Source organism: Sorex araneus, chromosome 2 (genome assembly GCF_027595985.1).
Source record: "Sorex araneus isolate mSorAra2 chromosome 2, mSorAra2.pri, whole genome shotgun sequence".
In the NCBI taxonomy this organism is placed as follows: Eukaryota; Metazoa; Chordata; class Mammalia; order Eulipotyphla; family Soricidae; genus Sorex; species Sorex araneus.
Genome location: NC_073303.1, coordinates 39,332,404 through 39,345,010, shown reverse-complemented (window position 1 = coordinate 39,345,010; position 12,607 = coordinate 39,332,404). Strand labels below are relative to the sequence as shown.

The 12,607-nt window shown below is 43.7% G+C and overlaps 1 protein-coding gene across 2 annotated transcripts in view; it reads right to left on the bottom strand.

The window, feature by feature from the left end:
* PIAS1 (protein inhibitor of activated STAT 1) overlaps positions 1-12,607 on the bottom strand; it is a 139,481-nt gene that overhangs the window by 35,187 nt on the left and 91,687 nt on the right. For both annotated transcript variants that reach the window (XM_004620921.2, XM_055129630.1), the window contains exon 7: positions 4,179-4,284. In XM_004620921.2, coding sequence (XP_004620978.1) covers positions 4,179-4,284 — 106 coding nt within the window. The remainder of the gene's footprint in view (positions 1-4,178; positions 4,285-12,607) is intronic.

The window sequence follows — 12,607 nt, the reverse complement described above, 5'->3', positions numbered from 1 at the left end:
TAAGTCACATCCCTTTCTGTGTGCATAAAAAAATTATTTGGCACCAGACCTGCGCCTGTGCAGTGAAACGCATAGAAATCTCAAATCTCGAGAGTCATGCTCCAATCTTGCCCCGGCACCTGAGTATTTTCAAGGTGCCCCTCCATTTGAGATCCAACACCAAGTCACTGGGCGCTCCACAGCAAGCCAGGAGTGCCTCCAGCCTCTCTGCATTTCGTCCACTTCCACACGTGACCCAGCACCAATTCTAAATGCCAACACTCGAAACAGCGAACCTCAACTTCCATTTTGATGGCCATCACCTTAGCTCAAGTCGGATCATGCCCTACCAATCCACCGAGATGCCGCACTGGCCACGGTGCATCAGTCTGGTCCCTCTTCCATACGCTGCTCCCAGGCCATCTCGCTGCTGCCCAAACACAGTGTGGCCTGTGCATACCTCTAGTAATGGCTGTCCACCATCAGCACTCACCCCATGGCCATCTCTGGCCACTCAGCCTTTTTGCTCTCCCATTCCCTTGACACAGCTCCACTAGCTATGTCTCAGCACACTCTCCACGGTTAGGCGGCCTCTTAATCAGAATTGGATCTCAAACATCACAGCATCAAAGAAGACAATGTTCGACTGTCACCTAGGATTTCTATCTTTCCTCTTTAATGCACACAGCACACAGGACTTCATTAATATCTTGTCCAATAATTTAATCCTGCTTTCCCCCCCACCAAATTTCTGGGGCTGCAGAGACAGTGTATTTTGTTTGTGTTACATTCTCCTTTTCCTTAGTCTCTTTATAAAATTTCTTGAATAATAAGAATAAAGAGAGGTTGACTTCAAGCAAGAAAAGGAACATTTTCTCCTGACTCTAAATGAGAATAAAATAAGGCTGGATACAAATGTAGCTAAATTGATGTGACCCAGCACTAATTCTAAATGCCAACACTCCTGACAGTAAATCTTGACTTCTATTTCAATGGTCATTACCTTAATTATGAACGAAATGCAGAGGGCTGGAGGCACTGTCGTTAAATTATAGTTATGATGGCACTAAGAAAAGGAAGAAATGGGCGGTTTAGGGAATGCACAAGTTATAGCCTCAATTTTCCTGCACTGGTTAATATACTGCAGGAGGAGCAACAGTGATTAAATAAAATGTGACCGAAGTTCAAGTGGCTGTGGAACAGGAAGAGGCGAGAGGATAAGCAAAGGACTGTTAGTTTTTAGTTTTGTTTTGGGCTACACCTGATGGTGCAAGGGCTTCCTCCTGTGGGGTTCAGGGGACCATATGGGGTTCCGGGGACTGAACCTTGGCCGATGGTGAGCAAGGCAAGTGTTCCCCCCCTCCCCCCCGAACTATCTCTCCGACCCAGTGAAGGGCTGTTCTGGTGATGTTGAGGGAACAGTCCTATATGAAGGTGGAAACAATGCACAAATCTCCTAGCAGAGATGGCTCAGAGAATAAATTTCTGCATGAAAAGTCAAAGTACTGACTTTATTTTACGAATGGTCCCTGATCTAATAGAACTCTGCTAGTAAACTTTATGGATAAAGTTAAGGATCTTTTGGTGTGTTACGAAAGTTACTTCTTTACAAAGAACATAAAGACAAATAACTTATTCTGGAGTCAACTACAACACAAGTCTTCTTGATGAGATCCAAACTGATGTCTGTTGGTTCTCCAGGCCAGGAAGTAAGATAGCATAAACTGTGGGCGAGCGAGAGGGCTGGGAGGCATGCCTCATGTGCCTGATGCAGTGTGAGCCCTGAGACCAAGTCATCACACCCAGAAAGACCCAGACAGGGCCCAGCCACGACAGGGGAAAGGCAGCACCCTCCTCAGCCCACTCCGCTACTGCCACCCTTCCTCCATGAACAGGAAAGCTTCATCTACCTCATCTTTTACACTACCTTTTCTATACTTAACTCCTATAATGCTTCTTTTAACTCTCATTTTTGGGCCATACCCAATGATGCTCAGGGGTTCCTCCTAGTTCTGTGCTTAGGGATTACTCTTGGCAGGTTTGGGGGACCATACAGGATGTCAGGGATCATATCTGGGTCTATACATGCAAGGCAAGAGCCATTCCTGCTGTACCCTTTCTCCGGCCCCATCCATTAATGTTTTTTGGGTCAGACCCAGCAATGCTCATGTGTAATACCTGGCCATACCTGGCTCTGCATTCAAGAATCACTCCTGGTGGTTTTGGGGTACCAGTTGAACTCGGGTCAGCTGCATGCAAGGGAAGTGCCTTATCTGCTGCACTAAAACTTCCGCCCCTCCATTAATGCTCTTTGGGGCTTGCTTAGGGCTTCACTCCTGGTTCTCTGCTCAGGGATCACTCCTGGAGGGGCTTGGGGGACCAAATGGGGTGCTAGGGCTTGAATCAGGGTCAGCACATACAAGGCAAGTGCCCTCCCCACTGTACTATGGCTCTGGCATTAATGCCTTTGAATTTGATGGGATTCTCATGATGGCAAAAGTAGATTCTCAGGAGATGAAGCAGGAATGGATTTTAGTCAGAAAGCAAACAAGTCCTTTCCCTGCACGCTCCTTCAAAGCACAAGCTGTTTATCTTTTTTCTTCTTTCAAGATCTGCCTCTACCTCCCTGTCTTCGCCAAATGATGCTTTCACTCCCCTTGTCCCTGAAGCAATGCTGTCAACTCTAGTGTTCTACGGTCAGAGAATGGCCACAGAGGCATTAGCCTGTGGAAGTCTTTCTAGTCTTTCCAAAGGGCCCCTTTAACACAGCAACCTCCTACAATTAACCACTGAGGGCACACTGCTTTTCAAAGGCAAATGGCTGTTACTTTGCTGTTACTTTGTTAGGTTAGAGAAAAAGGGAGAAGTTAACCTGCAAAGGGGATAACAAATCTGGCCTTTCTACCTCAGTCTTTCTGTAGGAATATTTCTTTTTTGGGGGGTGGGGTGAGGGAACACTCGGCCGTATGCAGGACTTACTCCTGGCTTTGTGTTCAGGGGTTACTCCTGGCAGGATCAGGGGACCTCCACATGATGCCAGGGATGAAACCCCGGTTGGCTGTGTGCAAGGCAAGTGCCCTACCCACTGTACTATGTTCTGGCCCACTACAAGAATATTCCTGAAACTACGAAAGTGGGCTTCATGAATCAAATTGTGAAGAAACCTAAAAGGGTGATTTTTCTTCCTATCTACAGAAGTTTAGTTTCTTAGGAGTTTGCTCCCATCCACAGTCACACACAAGATATTGGTCTCTCTCTCTCTCTCTCTCTTTTTTTTTTTTTGTGCTTTTTTGGGTCACACCTGGTGATGCACAGGGATTACACCTGGCTGTACACTCAGGAATTATTACTCCTGGTGGTGCTCAGGGAACCATATGGGATGCTGGGAATCGAACCTGGGTTGGCCAAGTGCGAGGCAAACACCCTACCCGCTGTGCTACTGCTCCAGTCTCAAGGAATTGGTCTCTTAAGAAACATGACAATAAAGAACTCAGGGTCCACAAACCTCTTCAAAACTGAGCACGTACAACACCCCCAATTCAACATGACAACAGAAATATTATTTCTGCCACATCGCTGACTTATTCTTTCTACTCAACAGTAAGGAACACTGTTGCCACATAATCTTGCACATTTTTCTGGATAAACCTTAGAAACAATTTTAATAGAATATATGCCAGTTCCCTTCCCAGCTCTCAGAATTCCTTAAACATCTATTTTATAGAATTTTAGTAAAATACTGTTTCACACACTGACTTCAGAAAGTTAACTTTTCTTTTTTTTTTTTTTTTTTTTTGCTTTTGGTTTTTGGGTCACACCGGGCAATGCACAGGAGTTACTCCTGGCTCATGCATTCAGGAATTATTCCTGGCGGTGCTTGGGGGACCATATGGGATGCTGGGAATCGAACCCGGGTCAACTGTGTGCAAGGCAAACGCCCTACCCGCTATTGCTTCAGCCCCTAGAAAGTTAACTTTTAAGATAAGCAAAATAGATTATAAAATATAAATTGCGACAAGATATTCAAATAACATATTGATTTATTCTAGTTCACAAAATGTTTTGGGTACTTTTAATCCTCTATGACAAGCTCCAGTAATAGAACAAATTCTAACATTTCTAGAGTTGAAAAATATTACTGTAATTTTTATCAAAAATAGTTCAGCTGCCATGAATGAAATAAGTTTTATTATACATACTTAAAGCTCTAGAATGATCCGGATTCCTTATTCCCTTTGCTCGTAACCTCTGCAGAAGAACTGTTGAAGACAACTGTTTTACAAGATATACTGCCATGGAATAGTTCTGGAAAACAAACAACATATGTATGTAAACAATACATCCACTTAAATTTCACAGTGATAGGGAATAAAAACCAACACTTGTTAGAACACCTATCGTGTCTTCATGAGCAGTAATTCATTCACCACAACCAGAAAGCTGTTGAGGTGGGCATAGCCTCCTTTTATAGATGAGCATGGTATAGCACAGCAAAGTACAAGGATGCGTCCTAATTTTGCAACTTTTAAGCAACAAAGCCAGTTCAACTGTGTTTCTGCATTACTAGACTACGGATGCCTGAAGCTAAATCAATTTAAGGCATTGATGAAAGAACATGATTAGGACTAAATACAGCCACAGGCAGTTTGACGTCAAAAGTCATCAGTGTGCCAGAGAGGAAGTAAAGTCGCTCAGGCACTCGCCTTGCATGCAGTCAAACCAGGCTCGCTCCCCAGCACTGCAGGTCCTCACTGTCCCCGTGCCCAGGCCTGCTGGTTGCTTTGAACTGACTTAGCTGAAGGCACAATCCAATTTCCAGTTACTTTATCCAATCTTCCCTGGCGCTGGGGTCAAACCTGCCCTCACAGGTGCCAGGCAAGTGCTCTACCACTGAGCTACACCCCTACTTGCCCCTACAATTCCCCTCTCTTCATTTTTGGGAGGGGAAATGTAGTGCTCAGGGGACTATATGTAGTGTTGGGGATCAAAGTGGGTACAGCTGTGTGCAAGGTAAGCTCTTTAACAGCTATATATCTGTCTGGTACCTTTTAAAAAAAGAAAAGATACTGAATGTACAGTTCAGAAATCTTCCTCATTCACAAGCTACATAAACATTTTCTGAGGGGAAAATAAAATGGCCAGAAAAGGTAATTTACATCCACTGACAAAATTTCATCATTTATTTATTTATTTATTTGTTTGTTTTTGCTTTTTGGGTCACACCCAGTGATGCACAAGGGTTACTCCTGGCTCATGCACTCAGGAGTTACTCCTGGCGGTGCTCGGGGGACCATATGGGATGCTGAGAATCGAACCCGGGTTGGCCGCATGCAAGGCAAATTACCCTACCCGCTGTGCTATTGCTCCAGCCCCCATTTCATCATTTATTAATAAGGAAAAAGCAACCTTAAAACTTTTCCAAATTTTAAAAAATTTTCCAAATTTGATCATATATAATCTATCAATCTAAAACAAAACCCTAAAAGCTAAAAGGTTTCTTTTAGGAAAAAAAGCAAAACACTCACTTGCCTTTACTACTTGTTTGATCACAAGTATGACAGAAACTGGAAAGATGTTAATGAACACTAAGAAATTCTGTACTGACAACTTGAATTTTCAGAACTAGGAATTACCCTGAGGCTTTATATAAATTTTTAAGGAGAGATCAAATAGAAACCACAAGTCCAACTTCCATGAAAAGGTATGTTCACTCAGGTTAAAACACGTAACCAAATAGGGAAAAATGGCATAAAGAATGTCAGGTATTAAGAAAGGCCATTTGTACTGATAATAGGGAATTAAATTTATATCATATGAGAGAAATTCAGAGACAACCCATGACATAGTTAATAGTGGTGTCGCAGCATTTTACCAGTAACCCTTCAAAGTATCACCTAACCAACTACTGACAAATTCTGCATTACTGTTTTTGTCAATGCTTAAAAAAAAATCTTCAAAATTGGGGCCGAAAAATAGTACAGTGGGTAGGGCACTTGCCTTGCACATGGCTGACCGGGGTTAATCCCTGGCATCCATATGGTCCCCCAACCTGCCAGGAGTGATTCCTGAGTATAGAGTCAGGAGTAACTCCTGAACTTCGCAAAGTGTGACCCAAAAGCCAAAAAAAAAAAAAAAAAAAAGTTAAAAAAAAAAGAATTTTCAGAATTGTCTCTAAAGATATTTTCTCCATAATTAAAATATAGACATTCATTAAATGCCTTTAAACCAGTAACTAAATAACTTCTGTAAAAGCAAAGCTTAATAAACGCTAAACGCAGTGATGATCCTGAGATCAGAGAGTAACTTATAATACAGTTCCCTCATTTCCTTCAAGGACTGAACAAAGGCTGTGGAGACAGGTTCGAACCTAGTACCACGTGGTCCCCTGAGCAGCACCAGGAGCGATTCCTGAGCACCAAGTCAGAAAGAAATAGTTACTTTAGTAACAGCTGGGTGTGGCCCCAGCAAAAATAAACTTTATAAACAACAAGCAAGTTTCACACAAAAGTAACAGCAAAGAGTGGAGAGTCCAGCGGGGAGGGCACTTGCCTTGCATGCGTCTGACAAAGGTTAATTCCTGGGACCCCATGTGGCCTTCCCAAGCCCACCAGAGCGAGGAGTAAGCCCTGAACATTGCTGGGTGTGGCCACAAAACAAAACAAAATTTCATTTACAGATCGGGATCTACAGAAAGGCCTTCCCTTGGAGACTTTCAGGTCTCTGGAGCGCTGTTCTCTCTGCGGGGGCTAGCAGGGACCTGTGCCAGAGACTGTTCCTCTCTCCTCTCGAGGGATCAGCAGAGACATTTCCTTTCTCTCCCTTGGTTTAAGGTGTATTATTAAACATTAGAAGTATCCTGTCCTGGGGGGCTGGAGCGATAGCACTGCAGGTAGGGCGTTTGCCTTGCACGCGGCCAAACTGAGTTCGATTCCCAGCATCCCATATGGTCCCCTGAGCACCGCCAGGGGTGATTCCTGAGTGCAAAGCCAGGAGTAACCCTTGTGCACTGCCAGGTGTGACCCAAAAAGAAAAAAAAAAAAAAAGTATCCTGTCCTACCACACTTTTCAGATGGGGTACTCTATAACTGACTATAAAACAACTATAACTTGTTTTTGGGGTCAAAACAAGACATCTTAATATGAGACAAAAAAAGGAAACTAAAAGTAGGGGCCAAGCTACATTAGAAGTAAAACATCTACAGGAATTAAAAAGGCTAAGAGTGGCATGTTAAGGAAAACAAACAAACTTGAAAGACACCAAATTTTGCTTTATTAAAATTAAAAGCCAACTACTACATATCTAGAAAAGAAATATAGGAGTAGCTTGATGCACCTTTGTTTTATCAAAATCTAGTAACCTTCATATTCCTAATGTTACTGATACCTGCAGGGCTTTTTCTGAGTACGAGGCAAACTATGTCAACTACGCACATATGCTGCCTGAGTCCATGTGCTGACTGTGCTCATGTGCCAAGCACATGTGTCACCCGCATCTCCCCTCTTGAGATATGTACTTTCATGCCTCCATAGCTAATGCTGCGGTGTGTGCAGAAACTCTCTCTGCCTTGAGAAGCCCGAGCTCTCTCTCAAGTGTGTTAAACTCTCACTTTCTCTCCCTTCTTTCCCCTCCTAAAAATCTCCAATAAAATCTGTTTTACTTCAATTAATAATATTAATAATAATAATAACAACAACAACGAACAACAACAATAATATGTCCACTAGCTCTCATGTTTGTTAACAATGGTTTGAAGGCTCCAGTCAGCACAACAGAATAAGAAATTATAGCATTAGGATTAGAATTATCATTATTTAAATAACAACACAATTTATTTTGGCTTGGGGGCCAGCTCCGATGGTACTTAGGGCTTATTCCTGGCTCTATGCTTAGGGATCATTCTTGATGGGCTTGGGGACCGCTTAGGGTGCCAGATATGGAACCCAGGTCAGCCGTGTGCAAGGCAAGTACCCTACGCACTGTACTGTCCCTCCAGCCCCTAATGATAACATTTTGAAATCAAAATAGCCTACCTGACATTACCAAGAAACCATTAAAAAGTTATTAGAAAATATAAATTTAGGGGCTGGAGCGATAGCACAGCGGGTAGGGCGTTTGCCTTGCACGCGGCTGACCCGGGTTGATCCCTAGCATCCCATATGGTCCCCTGACCACCACCAGGAGTAATTCCTGAGTGCATGAGCCAGGAGTAACCCCTGAGCATCACCGGGTGTCACCCAAAAAAGCAAAAAAAAAAAAAAAGAAAATATAAATTTAGTAAACATTAAAAATAACTCAACAAAAATAATCCTTAGGAAAAATAATAGGGAAGACCTATTACTGAACTACACATTCACAGCACTCTCCCTCAGATTCCCAGGAGAGCTTCGGGGAGCGATGCCGAGGACCGTGTTTCCCCACCTGGGGCTCTTCTCCACTATTTTCTCGCTTCCCCAAGCCCCGATCCTATTTTGTCTCTCACTCTCAGCTGCTCTGCCTCACAGACATTGAAGAATCATTTCAGAACTTCTAATCCAATCACCATGCTCTTTCAAACCTCTGAACTTCCCATTTAGCAAAGCCCCTCTGGAGACATCTTCCCCATTCTTACCCTTATTTGTCTGTTTTGGGGCCACAACAGACTGATGCCCAGGGCTTTTTCCAGGCAATGCCCTCACCACACCGAAGGGCTCAGGGGACCCTATGGGATGCTGGGGACCTAACCTTGGTCGACCACATGCACAGCAAGTGCCAAGCCTGTTGTGTTATGGCTCCGGCCCTCTTTCTTCTTTTTTTGCTTTTTGGGTCACACTTGGTGATGCTCAGGGGTTATTCTTGGCTCATGCACTCAGGAAGTACTCCTGGCGGTGCTCGGGGGACCATATGGGATGCTGGGAATTGAAGCTGGGTCGGTCGCCTGCAAAACAAATGCCCCACCCGCTGTGCTATGGCTCCAGCCCCGGCTCCGGCCCTCTTACCCCTACTTCTCATCTACCCCTTGGTGCTGCAGTGCAGGATGACTGGCCTTCAAGTGCTTCCCACTCTGGGAAGAAAAATCTGCTTCAACAGACAACATCCCTAGCATTACTTCCAGAACTCTACATGCTCCAAGGGCTGTCTTATCTCTCCAGACTCACTGCTCTCCTTTCTCGCATTCTGGTTCCTGAAAAGAACCAGGCTCTTCTCTGTCTCTGGGCGAATGTGGGAGCTGCTCCCTCCTAACCCTCCAGCTGACTGAGGCCTTCTGCTCTCCTCTTAGCTCTGTCACTATCTCCTGAGGGGACAGCTGCTTGACTCCCGAGTTCAGAGCACCTTTTTTACCTCGAGCATTCTTCAACCTTTCACCTCTGGGGACAGGACCGTGGCCTTCCTGCGAGTCCACCAAACCAAGACAGGAGACCAGTGGCTATGCCTGCAGGCTGCTGGCCGAGGAAAGCAAATGTGACACACTCTAAATGCCACGCTTTTCAATGGTGGGTCACAACCCCACATAGAGTAACATCACTGAACAGGGGAGGTGTGAAAATCTGGGTTACTGGGCTTCTAAAAGGTTTTTGAATTCAATGATCAAAGACTAACTCAAAACTCAAACATGCCATGACTCAGGTGTTTACAGCCAGGCTCACCATGTTGTATTTCTCAGGTGAAAGGGAAGGGGCTGGAACAGAAAAAGTTTCAGAAGATCTGATCTAGCCCTCCACTGTCACGTTTCCTGAACCTCTTCTCCCTCCGCTACCCTCCAAGTGAGGCTGACTCCTCCCTCCCAGCCGCGTCCCCGCAGCCTCCACTCCTGACCTCTCCATCCCCTCAGCAGGCCTCCCCCTCATCTCCTGAATGCTCTGCTCATCACCCCGCACAGCTCGCTCATACTGTCCATCACCGGGTGAGACAGGGGGGAGGAATAAAGCACCGCCCAGCCCTCAGGGACTGAGGATGTTTCATGAGCTCCAAGAAATGATGGCACAGGTAGTCCGCCAAGTACGAGAAAGTATGAGAGGGTAGGGGCCTAGAGATAGCATGGCAGGTAGGTTGTTTTCCTTGCATGTGGCCAACCTGGGTTGGATCCCGGCATCCCCTAGGGTCCCCTGAGCACTGCCAGGAGTGATTCCTGAGCGCAGAGTCAAAAGTAGCCCCTGAGCATCGCTGGGTGTGGTCCCAAAACAAAAAATAAAACAAAACAAAAGCATGAGCAGAAATGAGAAAACTACAATCAGAAATGACAAATGAAGAGCATGGTGGGTGATATAAAAAACCCAGTAGAAAGTCTGAGAAGTAGAGCAGAGCAGCTGAGGCAGAGATCAAGAAAACCTTGATCAGGAAATCTCTAGAAAACAGTGTAAGATAGAAGAAAGTTTGAAAGGAGATGAACAGCACATCACAGAGCCATGGGATGAAGTTAAGAGAAATAAGAATTTCCCAAAATTGAGTGCAAGCAACAAAACCTAAGAACCCAGAGGGTCCCAGTGAAAACAGACCCAAATAAAAAAAACCCTAAGAAACAATCAAAATGGCAAAAGCAAATGAGAGAGAGAATATTGAAAGCAGCAAGATCAAAAAAGGAAGTTACATACAAAAGAAAGCCCCTTTGATTCACAACAGATCTATCAAATGAGACGCTACAAAGCCAGAAGAGAATGGAAGGATACAGTACAAAACTCACTGAAATGAACATTTCACCAAGAATACTCCAATCTGGGGCTGGAAAGTTAGCGCAGTGGGTAAGGTGCTTGCCTTGCATATGGGGACCCAGGTTCAATTCCTGGCATCCCATATGGTTTCCTGAGCAATGCCAGGTGTAATTCCTGAGTATAGTCCCAGAACTGACACCTGAGCATCACTGGATATGGCCCCCCAAAAATAACAAACAAAAAAATAATCCTCCACCCAGCTGTATTATCATTCAGATTTGAAGGCATGATACAGAGCTTCAGGGATGAGCAGTCGCCCCGGAAATTCAGTCTTAAACTAGTTTTGCAAGAAGCATTAAAAAAGTTTCTTTAGGAGACAAGACAAACCTCTCAACACTTTGCCAGTGAGTGTGGCAGCCACTCACGGTGCTCACGGCCGGCCTCTCCGAGATTAAGAAAGGTCTGTTTGTTCTTAGCTGGCTAAGGGTTCTCATACTCAATATTCTCTGTTTATTCAGGGATTCTGTTGCATCAATAGAGGTTTTTATTATAATCCTTTACTTATTTGTGCAGATACTTAGCATAATCTATCATATTTTCTGATATGTATATCTGATATTCTCTTTTTTTGGAGAAAACAAATGTTGTATTTCTACAGGCCTATTCAGATTTCCCCTTAAAATTTTCTGTATTTGGGGCCCCAGTGATAGTTCAGTGAGTAAGGTGCTTGCTTGCACGTGGCTGACCCTGGTTCAGTTCCTGGATTCTTTGTTACCAGAACCCTGCCAGGAGTTATCCCTGAGTGCAGAGCCAAGAGTAAGCCCGAAGCACCACTGGATGTGGCTCAGAAGATTACTGCTCCCCATGAATTCTCTTCTCACTCTTACTTAACTGTATATATCAGGAGGTCTTATCTATTTCATGTGCTAGCATGAGATTATTCACAATATCTACTTTTAAAATTTATATACCTACAAAATAAAAGATAGTGTTTTTTTAAAAACATTTTTTTAAAAGTTAGGATCTCTGAGAGTTTCCGTTTATCTCTAGTCATCTATATATATGTAGGTGCCACCACCTCCACCAAAACACAAAACCAGAAAAAGAGTCCCTCTCAGATGTCGGAGGTCATTGGAACTTGAGATTTTATCTATAAATCTGAGCTTCCATGAGAGGGGGTGATCAGGAGGGGTCGGTACTCTGGTGGGGGAAAGCGGGCTCTCTGGTGATGGTTGTGGCTCTGGAATGCCGTACGCGTGAGAAGCATAATTAACAGAATTGCAAATCTTGCTATCACTATAAAAATGGTAAAACAAAGCCTGACCTAAATGATCGCCCTCTCTTATAGTACTTATGAACGTTCAGTTGGCGTCATTGTGTATAACTTTTGGTTCCTTGTTCTCAATGAACCACCCCCTCTCCCTCGCCCACCCTTAGCATTTGATAGATTTGACCATTTTCATTATACAATACATGACATACAATATGCATTCAATAAATTTCAAATATGTTGGTTAATAGATAATAAACTCATATCGTAAAATTTCAGTAATCAAAAACACTGAGTATTTTGTTCAGAAACATATCTAGGGTAAGTACATAATAATGGCACTTTCCAAATCAGCACTTCTTTAGTAACAGTGTTAGAATTAGTTACTTTCAAATGAAGCTTTTTATTTTACACTACACATAAAATGGACTTATTGAAGGTAAGGCAAGAAAACCTCAAAAGTCTAGAAAAAATAAAGGGCAGCATTTATGTAAGCATATTTGCTTGGAAGGGCAGGACAGACCAACATAACAGGGATTACCAGGGAAAAGACCATTAAGGAGAAAAAAAGTGCTTAAGATTTGGCTCTAGGAGTAATTCCTGAGTGCAGAGAGCCAGGAATAATCCCTAAGCATCGCTGGGTGTGATCCAAAAGAGAAAAAAAAAAAAAAGATTTGGCTTTTACTTCAAGCACAGTTTTTAAAAATGTCTTCATAACATTTAAGTCTTCTA